Consider the following 24,075-nt stretch of genomic DNA (forward strand, 5'->3'; position numbering starts at 1 on the left):
CTAGGTTGAAAGCTTTAGACATTGAAACTGGGTGTTGCCATCTCTTTTGGACCTTTTATCAAACACTTATATGAAAAGTTTGTTGGTGTCCAGGCTGCTTAATCTTGACTTTTTGAGGACTACAGCTAGTATTTTCATATTCCTTGATTATTTGAGATTCAGAAAAAAAAAAAAGAATTTATGTGTGTGTGAGAAAAAATTTACCAGTGATTGAATCGTATTTCCTCTCTTTTATTTTTTTTTTTTGTCCTCTAGTAATACATGATTGCTACCGTATTACAGTATCACATGTTGCTGTCACACAGAACTATACGTACAGACGTATTTGTCTATCCATTTTCATAGGCAGCCATTTAATTTCTTTATGATGCTCGTGCTGACATAGAATGAACTCTGATGGGTTTTAAATTTGACTGTTTTTCGAGAACTCAATTTTAGTTTTAGCGTCGATGGCTCAACGGTCATCATTTCTCTATAAAAAATTATTCGTCCGATTTTTTGTATATATAATTTAAAGTTTATGTATACGAATTAAAATAATAATTATTTTAAATATTAGTAAAAATAAGATTTATTGACTTAAAAAGATAATAAGTTTACTGTTATTCATATTTATAATTTAAACTTTAATTTTGGACAAAAACTCTAAATTTTAAATTTTTTATAATTTAACAATTTTTAAAATTAATTTTAATCAGATTATTTTATTTTTATCCTGTTAACAACTTAATTAATAGAAATTAAATTTTAATTAAAATTCTAAACTCTTAATTATATGAAAATTTTAAATTATATAATTGAAATACTTAATTCTCTCATATTTAAATAAAAATATTAATTGAGAATTTTAGATAATTAGAGATTTAAAGTCTTAACCAAAATTTAATTTAAGATAATCAAATTATTTATATAATAAAAATAATACAAGCCATTCTGATATAAAATAATAGTAATACTAATAAAAAGAATGTAATTTAATGCATATTACACTAACAAACTCATAGTTTGCAGCTTCTGCCTTGAAGTAAGCAGCTAAAGCCTTCAATTAGCAAAGCAAAGCAAATTTCTATCGTTTCTGGAAATTGAAGGCCTTGATGGAAATGGCGAAAGTAAATGCAAAGAGTACAGTGATCCCAACAACAACACCTGCAACTACTCCAAGAAAATCATGCTTAATACCATAGTAGTCATTCACATATTCCTCCACTGTTTGCCCAGTATTCCCCAGCATTGTCTTTACATCACCAAACTGTGACCCTAGTAATCCATACAAGGTCCATGATATTGGACATCCCCAGTAGTACCATCTCCACCACACAGGCATTTTCTGTAGTTTAACAGGTAGAGAGAAAGAGTGAAATTAGTTTACAGGATGATTATACTTGAAAAACCAAGCATTTGCAAGAACTACAGGTTGCAGAAGAGACTTACAGTTCTTGGAATCATGAATCCTGAAAACAGACTCCATATTGAATAGAATGCAGAGGATACTATTGATGCAATGTGGTGGTTTGGCGTCACAGCAACGGTCATCATTCCATAGTAGGTGAAATACAACAATGTGAAGAGCAAGAAGAATAGATACCAAAAGAACTTGGCAGCGGTCCATTCAAACCCAATCATTGCATATGTTATAACACTGTAGACTACAGTTTGAACAAAAATATATGGAATCTCAATCAAGGCCTGTATGAAAAAATGAATCAGAGTAAGAGAACATACACAACTTTCTATAAATTGATTGGTATGTAATGCTCTATTGATTGTTACCTGTGCATAAGCATAGGGCATTGCAGAATACATTCCAGCAGCTTTCTCTCTATAAAAGACAGTTCTTTCAACAGCAACAACTGGCTGCACGGATGTTGCATTTTGCAGCCCAAGGAAAAGCACAGCTGCGTACATTGAACCCAACGCATTGGAAAGATCTGATTGCCTTTCCCTGCAGTTCAAAACATCGCAATAAGAAAACAAAATAGGAAACAACCATTGGAACTTAAACTTTTAGATTGTTTATGTACTCCTACGTGACTTACGTTTTGGTGCCAAGGTCCCAGAAAATCGTCCCGAACATCAAGGCAATAAAGGTAGTGAACCAAAATCTTACGGCGGTGTATGGTGGATTCCGCCAGTATGACCAAGATTGCTTCCATAGGCAAGCTATGCATTGGGTTAAGAAGGGCTGCGAGTATTGTGTAGGGAAGTAGAGGTCCTCTGTACCAGGAGCAGGCTTGCTTAATTCCTGAATCATTTCCTTATTTCTCCTGAATCATATGCCACAAGTCAGCAACAAATTTAGGAAAAACTAAACTCTATATTCTTTAGATAAGTGCTACAATATATCTGTGGTCAGAACATATAGGCACCATGGTAGAAGAATTCTCAGTTTTAACTATTGGTTAGTAAGGAAAAAATGGTACCTGTAGAGATCTGAATTCCTGTAAATGTTAGCAAAATCAACCCCCAAAGTTAACTCTTGGGCAGAACTGCTAACTTCCAGCATCCAAGTTGCTGGATTATAACCATCTGTAATTTTACTGACTCCTTCAATTCCCTGGACAAAAAGAATCATAATTGAATTAGAATAATATGAACAAAGGCTATAAATAAAGACATGCATATGCAATCCTGTGTTATTTGTCCATATCGGAATTGTACCTCAAAATATTCAATCAGATGGCAAGAATGGCGACCCAATGGCCCGACATATATCTCTTCCCCTCCTCTCTTCATCAGGAATAACTGCATATCAAAATGAATACATGAAGTTTATGTTCAAAAAAATCCAAAATAAAGCATTAATTCTTATAACCTTCTGAACATTTCTTACCTCATCAAAGGCTTCAAATATGTCAATGCTTGGCTGATGGATGGTGCACACAACAGTTCTTCCTGTGTCTACAGTGTTCCTAACTGTTCTCATTACAATTGCAGCAGCTCTTGCATCTAGACCTGAAGTTGGCTCATCCATGAATATTATAGAGGGGTTTGCTACTAGTTCAACTGCAATGGTTAGCCGCTTCCGCTGTTCAGTAGACAGACCGTTCACCCCAGGCAACCCGACTAGTGCTTGCCTTAGTGGATTCAGCTCCACAAGCTCCATGACTTCTTCAACGAACATCTGCATCAAAAATTTTCAACGAGTTAATTATCTGTGGCTGACTTAATACTCTTCCATTCAATTGATTATAGATACTCACAAGCATCTTCAGAAAAACAGAACAGGTCGCTTTAAACTTAACAAATAATTAGCTATCGGATATAAATAAATTTTGAAACATGTAATGGAAATTAATTTGAATGAACTACCCAGAAGGCAGCAAGCTTAAATAAAACAAGGATGAGAGTGATGGTAATCAACGGATACAAACTTCCACAGAAAACAGATGCTTAAATAGCCTTCTGATAAAGATTCTTACTTTTCTGGTTTCAGAGTCGACGTCAGAAGGTAAACGAAGCCAAGCTGAGTAGACTAAGGATTCATAGACAGTAACATGTGGAGAGTGAATGTCATTTTGCTCACAGTATCCTGAAATTCTAGCAAAAGTTTCTTGCTGCTTTGGATACCCAGAAATTCTGACATCCCCCTCAATGTATCCACCTGTTTTTCTACCAGCCAGCACATCCATCAGAGTGGTTTTTCCAGCACCACTAACACCCATTAAAGCTGTAAGAACACCTGGCCTGAAAGCACCACTCACACCCTTCAAAAGCATTAATTTATCTTCAACTACTCCTTGATGTTTCATTTCCTGTAAAGTTTAATTTAACAAGATTTAGTTAGTATCATTTGTTGCATATGATATATCAATGCAATAAGGTATTGTTCTATATTCCTAACTCTTGATACCTGGGGCATGTCCACAGAGTATATAACATTATCAAAAGTGATGGAATGTGGTTCAAATGGAAGAACCATTCCTTTTTTCTTGTTATGGCTTGATTCGTTATTTTCGCTTGTTCCACTCTCTGCATGTAAATTGAACTTGTTAGATTGGCAACTAATAGGAGCATAAAGAAATGATAGCTGAGCTACCCATTATCAACAAGTCTATTACCTGTGTTGGTTCTGTGGCTGCTTTCAAGTTGTGATAACTGAATGGCTCCTCTAGTTTTGTCATTTTCTTCAGGCTCATCAGAGATAACGGCCTGAGGCTTCTCAAATGCTGCCGAACATAAATTGAAAAATATTAATAAAAGCTCTCACTCTCAGAAATCATGGGATTGAGATAGTTATGATACTCACTGTCAAGGAGCGTGAGAGCAACAGTGTAAAGGAAGTTGAAGAGAAACATATACCCTGCTGATGCCCCTACTCCTATCCAATACCAATATGCATGTGGGAAATACCCGCCATTTTTCAGAACTTGAACTCCTAGGGATTCTGTTGAGCTTGAGTTTGCTGGAACCTGTAATTTATAAAGTAAGTTATCAGTTGGTCATGGAGATGCAAATACTAAAACATTGATGTGGCTAGCTCAAGGAAATTACATGACTCCAACTATTCCCAAGAAACTCATTAGCAAGAATTGAATTCTGCCCATACATCAGTGGTGATACCCAGTAACCCCATATCCACCATTTCTTTATGTTTTCTGTTGCATAAGAAAAATTTCATAAGTATTTCAGGTATGATGCAAGAAAGATTTAATTTATAAAGCATAGTTGTAGACGAATTATACCTCGTGACAGGATAACGCCACCCAAAGCAAAAAGTGTAAGAAGTGCAAATGAACCAAATGTGTTAGCAACAATCATGTTCCTTCCAACTGAAGCAATAAATCGGAAAAGAGCAGAGGCCATCTGGTTCACCAGTAAGAGCAGCAAGTACTGCTTAAATAACCTGCAGAAAACGGGTCACTTTATTACATCAATTGAATCAGATCAGAGCAAATACGAAAGGATATAATGTTATTTTTCTTTTATCTTACCTTCCAACGTTAGGATCAAATCCAATAACATAATAAGAGAGGAACACCCAAACACCAACTTCCAAAAATGTGATAGGAATTTTAAGGATCCATGAGGGAATAGAATATGCCCATGGAGGAAAGAATAAGATGTTCCTTTGCTTGTAGAATACAGGAAGCTTTGCAATGGTCATGGACAGCTCTGACATACCATTAAACATGATTGTGATCAGGGTGAAGAACAAAGCACCTATATAAATTCCTCCACCTTCAAGATCATCCTTACTCATCTCAGTCCTAAAGAAGAGCGTCATGCCAATGATTGCCATGATGATAAGCTGGTAACGGAGAAACAGTGAGAAATCATTAGCCCACATGCAAAATTTGGAAACTGAAAATAGTATAATCCAAATTAAGTTGATAATTACTTGGGAAAGCTTGAAGATGTACACAAAAGAGTTCCTTTTCATGAGCAAGTATTCTCTTGAGAAGTTTGCTTTAAGCAGCTCCATCTTTCCAACACCGTAGGGTTTGGTTGTCAGGGCAGCCGGGTGATTCTTGCTTTTATCAAATGGAGTTGAAAGAACTTGTGTAATTGTTTGTCCCACTTCAAATGATTTAAAAGCCTCAGCAAATTCCTTCACTGTCACAAACCTGTAAGGCTGATCTTTACGTGCCCAATACTGCTGCTGATCTTTCTTTGAGGTCACCTGCAACGAATTCATTATTCACAAAGGTTAATGTAACTTCACACGTAAGGATATTTTTATGGAAAATATAACAGTAAAAACATAAATCAATTACCTCTTGCAAGAAATCAGCAACACCTTTTCTTTCAGGACACTTGAAGCCCATATTTTCAAAAAACTCGAGCACATGCTCACGAGGACCCTGATACACAATCTGGCCATCTGAGAGCAGAATAATATCATCGAAGAGGTTATAAGTCTCTGGTGCTGGCTGAAGGAGAGAAATGACAGCAGTTCCATTTAGAATGTGAACGGACTGCCTTAATGAGTTTACAATTGAGAAAGTTGTTGAGCTGTCCAAGCCAGTAGAAATTTCATCCATAAACAATGCCTTTGCTGGTCCAACCAGCATTTCACCTGCAATTGCAATTGTTAGATTTTCATTTGCATGATTGAAAAAGCTAACTGAGAATAGTTATTTGCTGGTAGAAATAGACTAATGGACTTTATATTATTTACCTGTTGTTACACGTTTCCTTTGTCCTCCAGAGATACCCCGTATCATTTCATTCCCCACCATAGTATCTGCGCAGATATCTAATCCTAATATCTGAAAGTTTTAAGAGAAAGGCATTAAACAACTTAGCATATCATATGCATGGTTTTTGAAATATCTTTTATGATGTTAGAATACTTCAATGTGATACCTACCTTTAAAACATAATCTGTGACCACACTGGTCTCTTGACCTTCTGTTGCTGCTGCCTATGAATGGAAGATAAAATAAAGTGGAAATTAGTTGTTGTCAAAACAACATATTCTATAAAAGACCCTCTTCTAATTGACCAAAAACAAAAACACCAATTCGAGCAAATTATTACAAAGAATTGATAAAAAAAAAAAATCATTTAGATTGCAGGAGTGGAATATAAAAACAGGAATATGGTTTATGGCTGTAATATTCAAGCCCTTGCTCGATTTGTTTAGCTGAAAATTATCATGCCCAATTGTCCATATTGGGTGAGGCGAATAGTATCACCTATAAAGAGGTTTACAAATACTTTCCATATCAGAATAGCGCATCTATGGGGTTTCTGCTACCAAATTTTTTCACTAGTAACTTCTCTCACCTTCATAAAGACATCAAGGTCAGGATCAGGCTTAATATTTGCTGCTTTTTCTCTCCTTGACAACTCTGCTAACATTTCTGCAATTCATAAAAATTTAAACTTGTAAAGTTCATATTATGTACTGGTCAGCCATATACATCACGAAAACGGTGTGGAGAAAAAAGAAAAGAAAAGAAGATCTAGCTCTGTGATCTAACCATGTTGGGTTCCAACTCCTTGGCATCTGGCTGAAAATGCCAAAGTTTCCCTTACAGTCATTTCTCCTATGTGGAGATCATGTTGACTGATATAGGCCGCAGTTCTCTGTGGAATGAACTCATTCAATGCATGACCATTGTAAGTCACATTTCCAGAAACCTGCAAGACAGGTTCCAACATCTCAAGCTTAAGATGAATCCAAAGAACGAGAAAGCAAACATTAAAAGCTAAATCCTCATGGAAGATACAAAAGCTGTAAGAATATTTATCACTATATACCTTTAGATTAGGGTCAAGTTTTCCAGCCAATGCCAGCAAGAGTGTAGTCTTTCCAGAGCTTGGAGGACCCAAAAGCAAAGCCATTCTGCAGTATATATACCAAAAAGATTAGAAATGGATATGGAATTTCACTTCAAATTAGGAAAGGCCTAAGCAATCAGATATTCAGATCATGTTCATCTCACCTTGATGGCTTGATGACTCCACTAACATCCTTAAGGATGGTCAATGGTCTCTTTCTATTTGGAAGGATGTGAAGATAATTCAACAAACCCTTCAGAAAAAGGTAGAAATTAGCCTACAGAACACAATAACAAAACCAGAAAGAAAATTTAACCATGACCCACTTTAAATGTTTCAAGCTACTTACCTCTACAATGCTAATAGAAAAGTTAAGGAATGAAGGCAAAGCATTACTTCCTACTAAAGCTTCCGCTTCAACATTTAGATGCTCATACCGAACTTCAATAGTTGGAACTTCAATACCAACCCTGAAATGACAAGAAAGAAGAAAATTATCACAAAAACTTTAGGCTCATTCTCACATTTTCTCGAATACAAAACAGAGAAGATGGAGAAATCTTTACCTATCAATACGGTTCTTGAGCTTCAACAAGAACTTCTCGTTATCCTCTTCAGCAACTTTGACCAACCTCTCTAGCAAAGCTTTCCTTTCTTGAAATCCAAGATTTTCCACATCAATCTCATTAGCTCCACCTTTGGATACACTCACCAATATACCTTTTCTCAGACGATCATATGTAGGTAGCTTCTCAAGCGCAGCCCATTTTAGAGCCTCCTCATCGTCTTCTTCCCGTGAAGATCTTGAAAAAACATCCAACCCATTATTTCTCCACACCGAAGAGCTCCCTCTTCGTAAACTGCTACTTGCTTTATAGAGATCACCCTCCATTGTAAGTGGTTTGGAACTTCAAAACCAAAAACAGCTAAAACCCACCAACACACAGATAATAATTCTCTCGTTAGCTTATCTAATTCGTGATTAGAATGAAGAAGGCCAAAATCTTGAGCTCTTGTGCTGAAAGCACAGGCAAAAACGTGAAGTGGGTTTCTTAGTACAAATGAGTTGGAGGAGGGAACCCCTTTTATAAGCCAGAAGTACAGGACTGGCGGCTATACAAAATTCAAACTTAGGTGCATTTTCTGTGAAAAAAAAAAAAAAACAAGAAAAATAGGAGTTTTTGATTTTCTAAACTCTGCCAATCTGAATTCACTAACAAAGGAAGAAAAGTCTGTTCAAAATTTTTCACATCTAGAAACTGGAATGGCTGCATGAGAAGTTTCCCATATAAAATTGCCTTTTCGTAATTTTTTTTTTAAATAAAATTTAAAAGGAAATATAACGAATAAATTAGAAGTCTCCAATCAAGCTAACCTTATTTGAGTTTTATAACATTTACCGTTGACACGACAATTCAATGTTGGGAAACTTGGTTGAATTACTAGATAATTATAAAATTATTTAATTAATATTTTAAAGAAAAATAATTTTATTTTATATTTTAATCAATGTATTTATTAAAGTTGAATATAAAGTAAAATTAGACATAAAAAAACAGTTGAATATAATCATAGAAAATAATTTATTTTTGATGAAAATATTTTTCAAGAAAATAAAATTTTCCATTTTTTAAATTTTATTTTATTTTCAATAACCCTATTTAATTTTATTTTCAAGAAAATAATTTTATAATCTATTTAATTTTATTTTATTTTAAAATTTTTTTCTAAAATATCTCTTAATATTTAATAAAATTTAATATATTTAAAATAAATATAATTAAACCGTAAATAAAAAAATTTATATTTTTTAATAAATATAAAAAATAAAGAATAAAAATTATGGAACAGAAAAAAAATTTAGCGTATTTAATATTATCATAATGTGATAATTAACAGTTTATATAGAATATTAATTATAATAATGAATAAAATCATATTGTATTAGAAGGTGTTTTCATTTGTATTATCAATTTAATTATAATTTATTTTATATTTTTTAAAAAAAAATATTTTAAATGTATAATTTTTATATTTAATGGTTGAATTATCATAATAATAATAATAATACTATTAATATAAAATACAATAATTACTAAAGTACTTGATAAATAAAAAATAAATTTCAAAATAAATTCAATAGTTTAAAATCAACTTATTGTAGCCTACCTATTATATTAAATGAAATAAAGTTAAAGGAAAATTTATCACAATTAAAAATTAGCATTATAATTTTTTTTTTTAAAATTTAGTTTGTGAACAAAAATATCTCACATTAAATATTTTTCTTAAAATAATATTTAAATATTAAAAAACATAAAGTAATAATATATATGCAAGTGGTTGGATATTCAATTAGAGTTTAATAAAGCTTTTTATAGTAATTTTTAAATTTTATTGTAATTATAATAATTTATTAAATTAATTTTGACTGAATTTTAATTAATTTATATAACATACTAAATGTTATTATTTTTATCATGCAAGTAAATTGATTAATTTAAATTTTTTAAGTAAGAGAAATTAAATATTATATAATTTAAAATTTTCATATAATTTAGGTTTAAAATATTAATTAAAATTTAATTTTAATTAATCAAATTATTTATGTGATAAAAATAATAGTATGTAGTATATCATATAAGTTAATTTAAATTTAATTAAAATTAATTTAAAAAATTATTATAATTATAATAAATTCGAAAGTTAAGATTTTTTAATTTAAAATTAAAATTTTTTAAATAAGAAAAATAGTAAAATTATATATTTTTTAAATCAATAGACTATTTAAAAAATATAATTTTTTAAAATTTAAAAATTTGCACTGTCAAATTAAGAAAAATAAGAAAAACAAACTCAAAACTTTTCTGAAAAATGAAAACACAATGCAAGATAAGCCACTTTCTTTATGCTTTAGTTTTATAGATATAAAATTAAACATTCATTTTTTTTAAAAAAATAATAATTTTTAAAATTTAAAGTGATAAAATAAAAATTAATGATTTAAAAAATTAGAGAAAATATTTTAATACTTCTGTAATTATTTTTTAAAAAAATAGGAGAATTGGGGGAATAAAACCGAAATCTCTTAAATTTACTTAGATGCACTTACCACTATATTAAGTTTGTGAGTATTAATCTTTGTAATTTTAAATATACATATTATTTAGTTTCTAATGAAAAAATAAAATAAATTGACTAATGATTTTTTTATGAAAAGATAAAAAAATTTAATTTTATAAAATATATGAATATTTTAATTGAGTCATTTTTAAATAGAGACGAAATAATTTAATGAAATTTTGTAATAATTATCCCTTAAAAGATTGAGAATTAATTTGAATAAAAAAATTAAAAATTAAATTATGTGAACCTTGAATTAAAGTTTAGAGGGTGATTTCAACGTTTTTTTCATTTTTTACCATTGGAATTTTTTATTTTTTTTAATGTGTTGTAGGCCATTATTTTATTTTCATTAAAACCATTTTGATATATAAAATAAACAGAATTTGTAATTTGATAAATCTTGCACTTACAGACTTGCATTAACTTTGAAGCTTCTGCTTGTATGCAAGCAGCTAAAGAAAGCCTTCAAACAGAAAAATATACAAGAACTTGCTACTTCCTAGTTTTGTTGACAGCAAAATCTTTATAATTGCCTATATTAAAGGAAAAAAAAGTTTTCTACCGCCTCTGGAAATTGAAGGCCTTGATGGAAATGCCAAAAATAAATGCAAAGAGAACAGTGATTCCAACAATGACACCTGCAGCTACTCCAACAAAATCATGCTTAATACCATAGAAATCATTCACATATTCCTCCACTGTTTTACCAGAATCTCCCAGCATTGTCTTTATATCAGCAAACTGTGATGCAATTAATCCATACAAGGTCCATGATATTGGACATCCCCAGTAGTACCATCTCCACCATACAGGCATTTTCTGTAGTTTAACGGGTAGAGAAATAGAGTAAAGTTAGCTTACAGGATTATCATATTTGAAAAACCAAGCACTTGCAAGAACTACAGGTTGCAGAAGAGACTTACAGTTCTTGGAATGATGAATCCTGAAAACAGATTCCATATTGCATAGAATGCTGAGGATACTATTGATGCAATGTGGTGGTTTGGCGTCACGGCGACTGTCATCATTCCATAAAAGGTGAAGTACAACAATGTGAAGTACAAGAAGAATAGATACCAGAAAAACTTGGCAGCAGTCCATTCAAATCCAATCATTGCATATGTTATCACACTGTAGACTCCAGCTTGAGCAAAAATGTATGGAAGTTCAATCAAGGCCTGCAGGAAAATATTTGAGTGGTGGTAAATAGAACATACACAACAATGTATGCACTGTGATAACTAGTAGATACACAAGGGTGTGAGATCCGGAAACGTGGAATGTATGAGATTGTGGTTAGAGTTTTGAATGAGGGTGAGGGTATTGAATGAAGGCCTAGTTGATGAAGGGAGTAATTATTCTGGGCTCGAAGTTTTGAAGTGTTTAAGGTTAGGAGTTGCAGAGAGAGTTACGAGGCTGAAGGAGACAAAATGTAAGTTTTACTTTTTTAACATAGGTGAGGGTTCTTATACTATCTGTTCATACAAGGTACGTCTGGTAAATATCCCTTCAAACAAAGCAACAGCACTTTACAGATGTTGTAGTCGGCTCATTAAAGATTACCAATCAGCTTATTTAATATTTAGCCGGTTAAGGCCATATCTTTGCCCTGAATTAGATTAGGTTGGGGCGGCTAAGACATGCGTATTTAAAGTATAGTATGCTCTATTGGGCAATGAGGATCAGGGCGCCAAAGTGCCCTGATCTTCTTAGTGAGCTGATTCTCCTAATCAGATTTCCAAAGTGTCCTGACCCATCTGTATGATGGTTCAGGTCTGACCACACCCACAGCACTGTAGTGGGGTACACGTGGCGCGATCTTAGATGGGGTTATAATATATACATTATCACACTGGTTGTTTATAATGTTTTTATTAGTTGTTACCTGTGCATAAGCATAAGGCATTGCAGAATACAATCCGGCAGCCTTCTCTCTATAAAAGACAGTTCTTTCAACAGCAACAACTGGCTGCACAGATGATGCATTTTGCACCCCAAGGAAGAGAACAGCTGCATACATTGAACCCATTGCATTGGAAAGATCCCCTTCCTTTCCTCTGCAGTTCAAAACATGGGAATGAGAAAAGCAACCAGAATGAAAACAGGAAAAAGAAAATGGAACTTAAACTTTTAGATTGTTGTAGTACTCCCATGTGACTTACTTTTTGGAGCCAAGGTCCCAAAAGATTGTCCCGAACATCAAGGCAATAAAGGTCGTGAACCAAAATCTTACACCAGTATATGGTGGATTCCTCCAGTATGACCAAGATTGCTTCCATAAGCAAGCCAAACATTGGGTTAAAAAGGGCTGTGAGTATTTTGTAGGGAAATAGAGGTCCTGTGTACCAGGAGCTGGCTTGCTTAATTCCTGAATCATTGTCTTGTTTCTCCTGATCATATGCCACATATCAGAAAAAATATAGGAAAACTATAAACAACAGGTATTATATATCTGCTGTCAGAACATGTTGGCACAGTGGTAGAAGACTTCTCAGTTTAACTGTTGATTTATAAGAACAACAATGGTACCTGTAAAGATCTGAATTCCTGTAAATTTCAGCAAAATCAACCCCCAAAGCTAACTCTTGAGCCGCACTAGTAACTTCCAACATCCAAGTTGCTGGATTATAGCCATCTGTAATTTTACTGACTCCTTCCATTCCCTGGATAAAAAGATCAATGGCGATATTAGCATGAATATAATATGAATAAGGTTCCAAAGACATGTCCATAACGTCAAAGGTACCTCAAAATATTTGATTAAATGGCAAGAATGGCGACCCAATGGCCCGACATAGATCTCTTCTCCTCCTCTCTTCATCAGGAATAACTGCAACGCCATAAGATAAGTTATGTTCATAGGCAGAAAAATCTAAATTAAAGCATTGATTCTTATTCTCGTCTAAACATTTCTTACCTCGTCAAAAGCTTCAAAAATGTCAATACTTGGCTGATGGATTGTGCACACAACAGTTCTTCCCGTGTCCACAGTATTCCTAACTGTTCTCATTACAATTGCAGCAGCTCTTGCATCTAGCCCTGAAGTTGGCTCGTCCATGAATATTATAGACGGGTTTGCCACTAGCTCAACTGCAATGGTTAGCCGCTTGCGCTGCTCAGTGGACAAACCATTCACACCAGGCAATCCAACAAGTGCTTGCCTCAATGGATTGAGCTCCACAAGCTCCATGACTTCTTCAACAAACATCTGCATCAAGATTTTTCAATATGAAGTTAATTGCATGAGGCTGAACTGGAACCTTTCATTTATGAGTTGTAGAAAGATGAACTGAAAAGTTTTCTGATACAGTCATTAATCAGGATCAACTTCACAAGCATTCTCAGCAAGACTGAAGAGGTTATTTTGAACTTGCCTCTGAACTAGTTAATGCAAATTAATTTGATTGAACTCGCACCAGATACTTGTCAAGCTAAAAGAAACAGGCATGTAGTTTGATAAAATTCAAAAAAAGTAAACTCATTGAAGATAGATTCCTACCCTTCTGGTTTCAGAGTCGACTTCTTGCGGTAGACGAAGCCAAGCAGAGTAAACTAAGGATTCATAGACAGTAACATGTGGAGAGTGGATGTCGTTTTGCTCACAGTATCCTGAAATTCTAGCAAAGGTTTCTTGCTTCTTTGGATACCCAGAAATTCTGATGTCCCCCTCAATATATCCACCTGTTTTTCTGCCCGCCAGCACATCCATCAGAGTGGTTTTACCAGCACCACTAACACCCATTAAAGCTGTGAGAACACCTGGCCTGAAAGCACCACTTACACCCTTCAAAAGCACCAACTTATCATCGAGAACTCCCTGATTTTTCATTTCCTGCAAAGTTCAACTTATCAAGGTCAGGTCTGCTTCAATGGAAGGATGAAATTGTTCCATTTTCCTAACTTTTGATACCTGGGGCATGTCCACAGAGTACATAACATTATCAAAAGTGATGGAACGAGGTTCAAATGGAAGAACCATTCCTTTTTTCCTGTTATGATTCGACTCGTCAATTCCACTTGTCCTACTCTCTGCATGTAATTTAAACTTGTTAGATTGGTAACTAATAGGATAAGGAATGACTTGAGCTGAACCAATTATCATTACGTCTGTTACCTGTGTTGGTTCTATGACTGCTTTCAAGTTTTGATAACTGAATGGCTCGTTCACTACTTTTACTTTCTTCAGGTTCATCAGATATAACAGCCTGAGGCTTCTCAAATGCTGTCATCCATTAATTGTAAAACCATCGTCAATATCAACCGTTATAGGGAAACTGGCATAGATAGGATATTCAGATACTCACAGTCTAAGAAAGTGAGGGCCACAGTGTAAGCTAAATTAAAAAGCAATATATATCCAGCTGATGCTGCTACTCCTAACCAATACCAATATGCATTTGGGAAGAATCCGCGACTTTTCATAAATTGAACTCCTAGGGAATCTGTTGAGTTTGAGTTTGCTGGAATCTGTGATTAGAAAAACAAGTCAGCTTTCAGTTGGTTTTGGAGATGAAAATGCGAAAAATGAAAATGGCTAGCTCAAGGAAGTTACATGACTCCAACTGTGCCCAAGATACTCATTAGCAACAATAGCATTCTGCCCATACATCAGTGGTGACACCCAGTAACCCCAGATCCACCATTTCTTTATGTCCTCTGTTGCATAGAAAAGAAAATTAAAGAATTTCAGTTTTCATATACGAAAGAATTAATCTCTAAAACACAGTTGTATACAAGTTATACCTCGTGACAGGACAAAGCCACCCAATGCAAAAAGTGTAAGAAGTGCAAATGAACCAAATGTGTTGGCAACAATCATGTTCCTTCCAACTGAAGCAATAAACCGAAAAAGAGCAGAAGCCATCTGGTTCACAAGTAAGAGAAGCATGTACTGTTTAAATAGCCTGCATAAAACACATCACGTTATTATATCAACCAAATCCAAGCAGAACAAATAATACAGGAATCATGATATTTTTCTTCTCTTACCTTCCAACATTAGGATCAAATCCAATAACATAATAAGTGAGGAACACCCAAACACCAACTTCCAAAAATGTGACAGGAATTTTAAGGATCCATGAGGGAATTGAATATGACCATGCGGGAAAGAATAAGAGGTTCCTTTGCTTGTAGAATACAGGAAGCTTAGCAATGGTCATGGACAGCTCTGCCATACCATTAAACATGATTGTGATCAAGGTGAAGAACAAAGCACCCAAATAAACTCCTGCGTCTTCAAGGTCATCTCGTTTCATCTCAGTCCTAAAGAAGAGTGTCATACCAATGGTTGCCATCATTATAAGCTGGGAACAGTAAAAAAAAAGAGAGAAATCATTAGATCATATGCAAAATTTGGAAACTGATAATAGCTATAGTCTATGTTCTGTTGATTGTTGTTACTTGGGAGAGCTTGAAGATGTACACAAAAGAGTTCCTTTTCATGAGCAAGTATTCTCTTGAGAAGTTTGCTTTAAGCAGCTCCATCTTTCCAACACCATAGTGTTTAGTTGCCAAAGCAGCTGGGTGGTTCTTTCTCCTATCAAATGGAGTTTTCAGATCTCCTGCAATTTTTCGTCCTACTTCATATGATTGAAATGCCTCAGCAAATTCCCTCACTGTGATAAACCTGTAAAGCCGATCCTTACGTGCCCAATACTGCTGCTGATCTTTCTTTGATGTCACCTATAATGAATTCATTATTCACAAATGTCATGCAACTTCACATGTCTGGTTCTTCGAAAAGAAGATCCAACTGTAAAACCATAAATTAATTTACCTCTTGCAAGAAATCAGCAACACCTTTTCTTTCAGGACACTTGAAGCCCATATATTCAAAAAATTCGAGCACATGCTCCCTAGGACCCTGATACACAATCTGGCCATCTGAGAGCAGAATAATATCATCAAAGAGGTTATAAGTCTCCGGTGCTGGCTGAAGGAGGGAGATGACAGCGGTTCCATTTAGAATGTGAATGGATTGCCTTAGTGAGTTCACAATTGAGAAAGTTGTTGAGCTGTCCAATCCAGTAGAAATTTCATCCATAAACAATGCCTTTGCCGGTCCAACCAGCATTTCACCTACAATTGGATTGTTGTAAATTTTTGCCAATGATTGAAAATGCCAAGTATCAATAGTTCTTTGACGCCAGAAATAGGCTAATTGAGGTTATATATTTACCTGTTGTAACACGCTTCCTTTGTCCTCCAGAGATACCCCTAATCATTTCATTTCCCACCAGAGTATCTGCGCAGATATCCAATCCTAATATCTGAAAATTTTAAGAAAGAAAGATATTAAGTAACTTATTGGATATCATACACATGGTTTTTTGAAAGATTTACTTTTGATAATTAGAATACTTCAAAGTAATAGCTTATACCTTTAAAATATAATCTGTTACCACACTGGTTTCCTGACCTTCTGTTGCTGCTGCCTATGATATAAAAAATGGAAGAAAATGAAATTAATTCTTCAATATTTTCTATTAAAGAAGCTCTTCTAGATGACCAAAATCAAGAGAACCACTTCAAGTTCTAGCAAATGCTTACAAAGAATTGACAAAAATGTCTTTTTTTTAACTGAAAATATTTCACTAATAGTAACTTCCCTTACCTTCATGAAGAAATCAAGATCCGGATCAGGCTTAATATTTGCTGCTTTTTCTCTTCTTGACAACTCTGCTAACATTTCTGCAAAGCACGATAATAAACTCGTCATGTTAATATGTCACTTGAATACATCACTAATATAGTGTTAGAGAAATAAATGAAAAGAAGATTCATTGTTGTGATCTAACCATGTTGGGTTCCAACTCCTTGACATCTGGCTGAGAATGCCAAAGTTTCCCTTACAGTCATTTCTCCTATATGGAGGTCGTGTTGACTGATATAGGCCGCTGTTCTCTGGGGTATGAACTCGTTCAATGTATGACCATTGTAAGTCACATTACCAGAAACCTGCAAGGATTCAACATCCCAAACTTAAGATGAATGCCAAAGAGTAAGAAAGCGAAATATTAAAAGCTAAATTCTCATGAAAGATTTAGAGCTGCCAGAATATGTATTACTACCTTTAGATTAGGATCAAGCTTTCCCGCCAGTGCCAACAACAGAGTGGTCTTTCCAGAGCTTGGGGGACCCAAAAGCAAAGTCATTCTGCATTGTACATGCCAAAAAGTTAGGAATGGGTATGAAGTATTACTTAAAATTATGACAGCCTAAGCAATCAGATGTTTAGATCATGTTCATCTCACCTTGATGGCTTGATGACTCCACTAACATCATTAAGGATTGTCAGTGGTCTCTTTCTACTTGGAAAGATGTGAAGATAATTCAATAAACCCTTCAAAATTTAAAGTAGAAATCAGCTTCTAAGAACAAAGTAAAAAAAAAAAAAATACAAAACATATGTTTGCATCTACTTACCTCTGCTATACTAATAGTGAAGTTAAGAAATGAAGGCAAAGCATTACTTCCTACTAAAGCTTCTGCTTCAATGTTTAGATGCTCATAGCGGACTTCAATTGTTGGAACTTCAATCCCAACCCTAAAAAGCGAAGAAAAAAGAAAAATAATCAGGAAAATATTTTTGACATGCATACATGAGAATGAAGACTTCAACCACCAAAACAGAGCTCCTCTGATTATCAGCCTTTGAAGCTGATTTGGTATGTCATCTACTCATCTCACAGTTCGTACATTGAAAACCAACTTTCTGCGACATATCTTCCATCCATTCTAATATTTTCTCAAACATAAAGCAGAGTATATGGAGAAAACTTTTACCTGTCAAGACGATTCTTAAGCTTCAACAAGAACTTCTCATTATCCTCTTCGGCAACTTTAACCAATCTCTCTAGCAAAGTTTTCCTTTCGTTAAATCCAAGATTATCTACATCTAGCTCATTAGCTCCACCTTTGGAAACACTAACCAATATGCCTTTCCTCAGACGATCATAGGTGGGTAACTTCTCAAGTGCAGCCCATTTCAGAGCCTCCTCATCGTCTTCATCTCGTGAAGATGCTGAAAAAACATCCAACACATTGTTTCTCCATGCAGAAGAGCTCCCTCTTCGTAAACTAGTACTTGCTCTGTAGTGATCACCCTCCATTGATGGAGGTACAGAAACTTCAAAACCAAAAACAACTAAAATCCCACCAGCAAACAGATATTGTCAGCTTATTTACTTTCTTGATTTCAGAAATGGGTTCGAATAAATCCCAAAAATTGAGTTCTTGAGCTGAAAGAGCACAGAGAAATGTGATGTGAAGTGGGTTTCTCTGTGAAGACGAGTTGGAGGGAAGCAGCACTTTATAAGGAAGAAGCATAGGACCGGCGGCTATAAAGTATTCAAACTTGGTATATTTTCGTTGAAAAAGAAATCAAAATATTAATATCTTCATAATAAATTGATTATAAAAATATAATTATCTTTTTTGTCGAAATAAAAAATATAATTAGTTACAGAGAGAGAGAAAGACAAGGTCCGTCCAATCTTGTCCGAGTGTCCAGGCTATCTGGCATGGGGGGAGAGGTATGGGCCGTATGGCCATGTCCATTTTGGTAATTCTTGCCTAATTCGGTTAATAATGAATTTAAATAGAAAATTTTACTTACCGCAAAAAATATATTTAATTATTATTTTTCGGTTTGAAATAAAAAACTTTATAACAATTTAATTTAATTTAATTTAGCAAATAAGTAACATTTCAGTAAATTTAAGAGTTTTTAAATTCTACTATTCTAATTTTTTATTTTTATTTTAAAAATAAAAATTTAATTTAATTTTTTTTATAATTCTCTTATTTAAAATAAAATATTTTAATTTTTAATTAAAATTTTTTATATATTTTTATAAGAATTTGAGATAAATTATAATTTTAGTTCTTTAAGTATTGTAATTGTTTATAGTGTAACGTATTAATTTTATAATTATTTATAATTTCGGTCATTAATTTTCAGATAGAGAATGATAATTAATTATACAATTAAGTGATAAAACTATAAAGTAATTACTATAATTAAAACTTAAATAGTAACATAATTTTAAAAATTAATAATAAAATAATATAAAATTTTAAGAAAAAAATTTTATTTAATTTTTTTATATTATAGAAATTAAATAATAATTTTTTTAAAATTTAATTTTATTAAAATTAAATCAAAATAAAAAAAACAGGTATTTGTATATTATACTAGAAATTATGAGACAATTTTTGAGTTTAATTAATTAGGATAATGTGTTAATATTTTTCTAAGAATGAAAGAAACTGTATTGACCATTATATCCATTTCAAGATTTTCCTTTTATTTCATTTCATTTGGGAGTTGAAGAGTTCCATTACATAATCAGAGAATTCCAAGAAGGAATCCGTCAATTTGAACATATTTTTTTATTTCTTTTATAAAAAAAACTCAAATTTTATATTAGAATTTCCCAATTAGTCCAAAAATAAATTGGACCATCTAAAAATATAATGAATAGCTTTATTATTTAAAAAAAAAAAAAAAAAAAAAAAAAACATAAAACTTTTTAGATAAATATGTTACATTATCGATCTAAAAAATTTCTATTTATTTTTTCTTTCGTCGAAGATGTAACCAGTCAACATGGTGATTTAATTTTTTTATATAAAAAAGAATTTTAAAAAAATCAACATTTTTTATTTTATTATAATTATATTCTTTTTTTTATTAATTAAATTTTAATATTTTAAAATTACTTTAAATATATTTAATTATTATTTACATAATTAAAAAATTAACAAAATTATCAGGTAAATACAATAAAAAATTTAAAATGTCAAAACTAATCATTAGTATCACTGACCTATCCACCAACATATGAAGAATTTTCTCTTATATGTTAGAATCGTTTATGTCTTCATATGAAATAATTATTTTTTTTTTATAATTTTCTTCAGTTGACAAAAATCCATTCATCTAATTTTATTTTAATACAATTAAATATAAATAATTTTATATGCAGTATCTAAAAAATAATAATTTTTTTTATCAACAGGTTGCTTCTGCAATCTATCTTAAATTTTATAATAACTGAAATATGGAGCTCCGTACCGTTTGGACCAGAAAGTGGAAATCCATTACGCTATGGTCCCGTGGATTTCCTTTTGATTTTTTAAATAATAAAATTGAAAAATATTGAAATAGATTTTATTTATTTTTTATAATAAAATTTATTTATTTATATTTTAAAATTATTTCTGTTCACGATAGACCGAGAACTTTTCAGAAAAAAATTAAAAGGAAAAGACGCGGAGACTTTTGAGTGGGTGAGGTGGGCCCCAACACCAGATGTTTATCCAAGGAATTAATAAGATTTATAAAAAAAAGAAGCAGGCCTTTGATGAGAGAGGTTGTGCCGGCTCTCATTTTAAATCCTTCAAATTTTATTTTATTTCAATTCTTCAAAAATAATATTTTTTCTTTTTAAAATTTTAAAACTTTTTATTTTTAATTGATTATTTAGTAATTTATTAACATATTCAAATTTGATGTACATTAAAAATAATTTTTTATTAATTTTAACATGTAGTATATAAAAAAATATTATTTAAATGTATGAAAATAAAATATTAAATTTAGTTATGTGAAGCAGAGAGAATATTTCATTCTTCTAGGAAGATTTTAAACAAATAAAACAAAGAGAATTATGACAAATATGAGGATTTTTCTAATTGATTTTAATCTAATTTAAAATTAAATTAATACTTAAAACAACTAACCTGAAAACAATTGAAATTGATATGGTTGGGATTAGGAATCCTTCTAGTCACACCACCATCACACATGCATTTATTAAATTTGAAAAAATCTACAGATGTCTATCGTATTAAATTTAAATCAAATTCAGACGGTAATCGAATCAAATTCAGACTATAATCGAATAAAAAAAATCAATTTTAGAATTCATTAAAATTTATTATATAAATTGACTTATTAATATGTAATTCACAAGCGAATAAGCTGAACTGATTAGAGTTCTCTAATCAAAATCATTAAAGAAAAATCTATTTAATAAAAAATAGAAAAATATATTTAGATATATTATAATTCTTTTAATATGATTGTCGAATAAAAATTAAATTATTGCTTAATAATAATAAAAAAAATAAATATATTTATACATATAATTTTGTATAAATATTATTAGAAGATAAAAAAAATAAAAAAAAATAAAAGAGGAGTGTGCGAATATAATTAATTGGTGCGCGAGAAAATGAAAGTTGATACAGGAATTTGATATATACATATGACAAAATGCACAATCATATAATACTAAAGACCAGTCAAATTTGACAGGCCAAGATTGCTTATTGGATTATTCTTATATTCAAAGCTTAGAATAAAAAATATATATTTACTAATATAATATTTTTATATTTAAGATATTAAGGTATAAATTTAATGAATTTAAATTCAGTATAATTATTGTAATTAATTCTAATTTAACTATAATTAAATTTCTATAAAAAATATTTTAGTTTATTAAATTTTTATAATATAAATTGAAAAATATTACTATTTACTAAAAATAACAAATATTTTGTTGTTTAAATAAATCACTAATTATTAAAAACAAATAATTGTACTGCTAAATTATTTTTAAAAATCAATAAAATTTAATTTTTCTAATTATATATTTAAAAAGGAGTATATTAATAAATAATAATATAAAAAAATAATTTATAATTTGAAAAAATGAAAAAGAAAAGTAAAGATGATAGAACTGAGAGAAAATTCTTCTATATGAATTGACATGATGACATGTACACCAATTAAATTTTGAGTCACTAGTCAAAGTTCCAAGTCAACACCTGAGATTGACTAGGGCATTAATTCACTTGATGTCCCTGTTTATTGACAGGGAAGATTAGTATCACGTCAAAATTAATACTCATAATTTTTATTTATTTTATTTTTTTATTAATTTTTTAATTATATTTATTTTAAATATACTAAATTTTATTAAATATTAAAAAATATTTATTTTTTTAAAAAATAAAATAATATTATAATAATCTATTGATATATTATTATATAAAAAAATAAACAATAATTAATAAAAATTATAAGACAAACAATTTTTTTATTTTTTATTTTGAATAATTTATAATAAAATTTATAAAATTTAATAAAATACACAATTTAATTCTTATCATTTTAATATTAAATAATTTAATTTCTAAAATTTCAGTCCGTTAACATTTATTTTTAAATCAAATAATTTAATCATTCATATTTTTTTAATTTTTTTAATTTTAATAATTTTTTATTTATAATAATTTTTAGATTTTCTTTAAAAAATATAGATCTGAATTTTCTTTTATCCTTAAAAGAGCCTCTTAGAAATTTCATATGAAGCTTTTTAGGACCCTACTCAAAAAGTCAAATGTCTACGGATTTAAACATTCAATGATCTTTGACGTAAAAACTCTAGCTTTTTTTATTATTATTTTTTTAGAAAATAGAAAATAAAATAAATTTTGGAAAATTTTAAGCATTTTTAATGTGAAAAATTACGACAATGCCCATTATATTAAAATAAAATTGTCAAAAAATTTGATTAATCATCTCAATAATAATCCTATTAAAAAATTATTTCATAAATATGCATGCGAAATTCACGATAAAATAATTAAAAAATTCATGTTATTTCGTATTAATATGATCATATTTCTTTTAACCTAATTTAAATTTATTGAAATAAAATTATTAAAATATTTAAAAATTTATTATGTGATGATAAAAATAAAAATTTTGAATTAAATCGCCTGGCAATATTTTTTCAAATATCCTTGATTTTACTCATCAAACCTCAGAAGAAAAATACAATCAATAAGTATGGGCCACAATTTAACAAAGACATTAATTTTTGTCGGAGTTTTGACTTTTGACCAACTTGGCATGCGTATCAGATTCAATTACAATCAAACTGTCAGATTTTTTTTAAAAAAAGAAATTAATGGAAATTTTTAAGAACATTTTAAATTATTTAATTTTATTAATAAATAATTTAAGAACATTTTTAAGAAAATTACAATATATATTTAAAATTTTAATAAATAGTATTTATCTAATATTCAGTTTATATACTTATATAATTTTATTTTAATTTTTTCAATAATGAACTTTATTATTAGAATAAAATGGTATAATTGTGTTGTGAAAATTAATAAATAACTTTTAATTATTTATATAAAGAGATATATATTTAATTATATCAATAATGATGTCAAGTGACCTCTGCTACCACCACTCAAGCCAAGGTTGAGCCCTGGTATAAAAGATAAGTCCAAAATTTATCGGAACATATGATTCAAATTGATCAGAGTCTACCATTTAAATTGATTCATTCGCACATAATTTAATTCACCGTTATAGTAAATTGGATTAACCAGAATTCATACTCATCGGAAAAGAATCTAACTCATTTAACGTGAATCCAGTTATATTACAACCCTACCAGCACGAGCGTCAGAGGAGAATTAAATCGATGATGATCAGGCAAGCACGTCCGTACGTGCGGCTCTATATAATAGCGATAGATAGAGATTATGCATTACTAAAAAATAAAAAAAAAAGAAAAAAAAAGAGAAGAGCGATACATGCAAACTAAATTTACTCACTTATACTAAAATCTGTCTCTTTCTGAATATCAAATCATCAAGTCTAATTATTTCATATTAATACTTTTA

General features: G+C 31.0%; 2 protein-coding genes across 4 annotated transcripts; both read right to left on the bottom strand.

Moving 5' to 3' along the window:
• Window positions 1–950: 950 nt before the first annotated feature.
• On the bottom strand, window positions 951–8,273 carry LOC110626981 (pleiotropic drug resistance protein 1). 3 transcript variants are annotated; one of them, XM_021773193.2, is made up of 24 exons: window positions 7,794–8,273; window positions 7,577–7,697; window positions 7,392–7,480; window positions 7,207–7,291; window positions 6,927–7,086; window positions 6,730–6,806; window positions 6,311–6,364; window positions 6,119–6,209; window positions 5,715–6,016; window positions 5,339–5,620; window positions 4,932–5,248; window positions 4,683–4,843; window positions 4,492–4,595; window positions 4,247–4,409; window positions 4,059–4,166; window positions 3,851–3,969; window positions 3,420–3,752; window positions 2,831–3,121; window positions 2,659–2,742; window positions 2,421–2,554; window positions 2,037–2,264; window positions 1,771–1,942; window positions 1,432–1,686; window positions 951–1,327 (listed from the first exon to the last, which is right to left on the bottom strand). In XM_021773193.2, the coding sequence occupies exons 1-24, from the start codon at window positions 8,117–8,119 to the stop codon at window positions 1,067–1,069; spliced, it is 4,317 nt and encodes a 1,438-aa protein (XP_021628885.1). In that variant the 5' UTR covers window positions 8,120–8,273; the 3' UTR covers window positions 951–1,066. The 3 variants fall into 3 exon arrangements, with proteins under 3 accessions (XP_021628885.1, XP_021628884.1, XP_043817295.1); XM_021773192.2 differs by having other exon boundaries at window positions 4,932–5,620; XM_043961360.1 differs by having other exon boundaries at window positions 6,927–7,291.
• Window positions 8,274–10,721: 2,448 nt separating this feature from the next.
• LOC110626982 (pleiotropic drug resistance protein 1) lies at window positions 10,722–18,652 on the bottom strand. The gene is made up of 24 exons (XM_021773195.2): window positions 18,142–18,652; window positions 17,782–17,902; window positions 17,610–17,698; window positions 17,427–17,511; window positions 17,154–17,313; window positions 16,970–17,046; window positions 16,737–16,790; window positions 16,535–16,625; window positions 16,133–16,434; window positions 15,757–16,038; window positions 15,343–15,659; window positions 15,097–15,257; window positions 14,906–15,009; window positions 14,658–14,820; window positions 14,468–14,575; window positions 14,264–14,382; window positions 13,853–14,185; window positions 13,271–13,561; window positions 13,100–13,183; window positions 12,883–13,016; window positions 12,516–12,743; window positions 12,239–12,410; window positions 11,277–11,531; window positions 10,722–11,172 (listed from the first exon to the last, which is right to left on the bottom strand). Exons 1-24 carry the CDS (start codon window positions 18,465–18,467, stop codon window positions 10,912–10,914), a joined length of 4,317 nt encoding a protein of 1,438 aa, XP_021628887.1. The 5' UTR covers window positions 18,468–18,652; the 3' UTR covers window positions 10,722–10,911.
• Between the last annotated feature and the right edge of the window lie 5,423 nt (window positions 18,653–24,075).

The sequence above is a fragment of the Manihot esculenta genome, chromosome 11, assembly GCF_001659605.2.
Source record: "Manihot esculenta cultivar AM560-2 chromosome 11, M.esculenta_v8, whole genome shotgun sequence".
Classification (NCBI taxonomy): domain Eukaryota; kingdom Viridiplantae; phylum Streptophyta; class Magnoliopsida; order Malpighiales; family Euphorbiaceae; genus Manihot; species Manihot esculenta.

Excerpts from the sequence above, each read along its gene's own strand:
- LOC110626981 (XM_043961360.1), bottom strand. The coding sequence starts at position 8,119 with ATGGAGGGTGATCTCTATAAAGCAAGTAGCAGTTTACGAAGAGGGAGC. Across the intron at positions 7,481-7,576 it reads TTTCTATTAGCATTGTAGAG|GGTTTGTTGAATTATCTTCA; the intron begins GTAAGTAGCTTG and ends CTTTTTCTGAAG. Across the intron at positions 5,249-5,338 it reads ACATCTTCAAGCTTTCCCAA|CTTATCATCATGGCAATCAT; the intron begins GTAATTATCAAC and ends CTCCGTTACCAG.
- LOC110626982 (XM_021773195.2), bottom strand. The coding sequence starts at position 18,467 with ATGGAGGGTGATCACTACAGAGCAAGTACTAGTTTACGAAGAGGGAGC. Across the intron at positions 14,186-14,263 it reads ACTCTGTGGACATGCCCCAG|GAAATGAAAAATCAGGGAGT; the intron begins GTATCAAAAGTT and ends TGAACTTTGCAG. Across the intron at positions 13,562-13,852 it reads TCGACTCTGAAACCAGAAGG|ATGTTTGTTGAAGAAGTCAT; the intron begins GTAGGAATCTAT and ends ATCTTGATGCAG.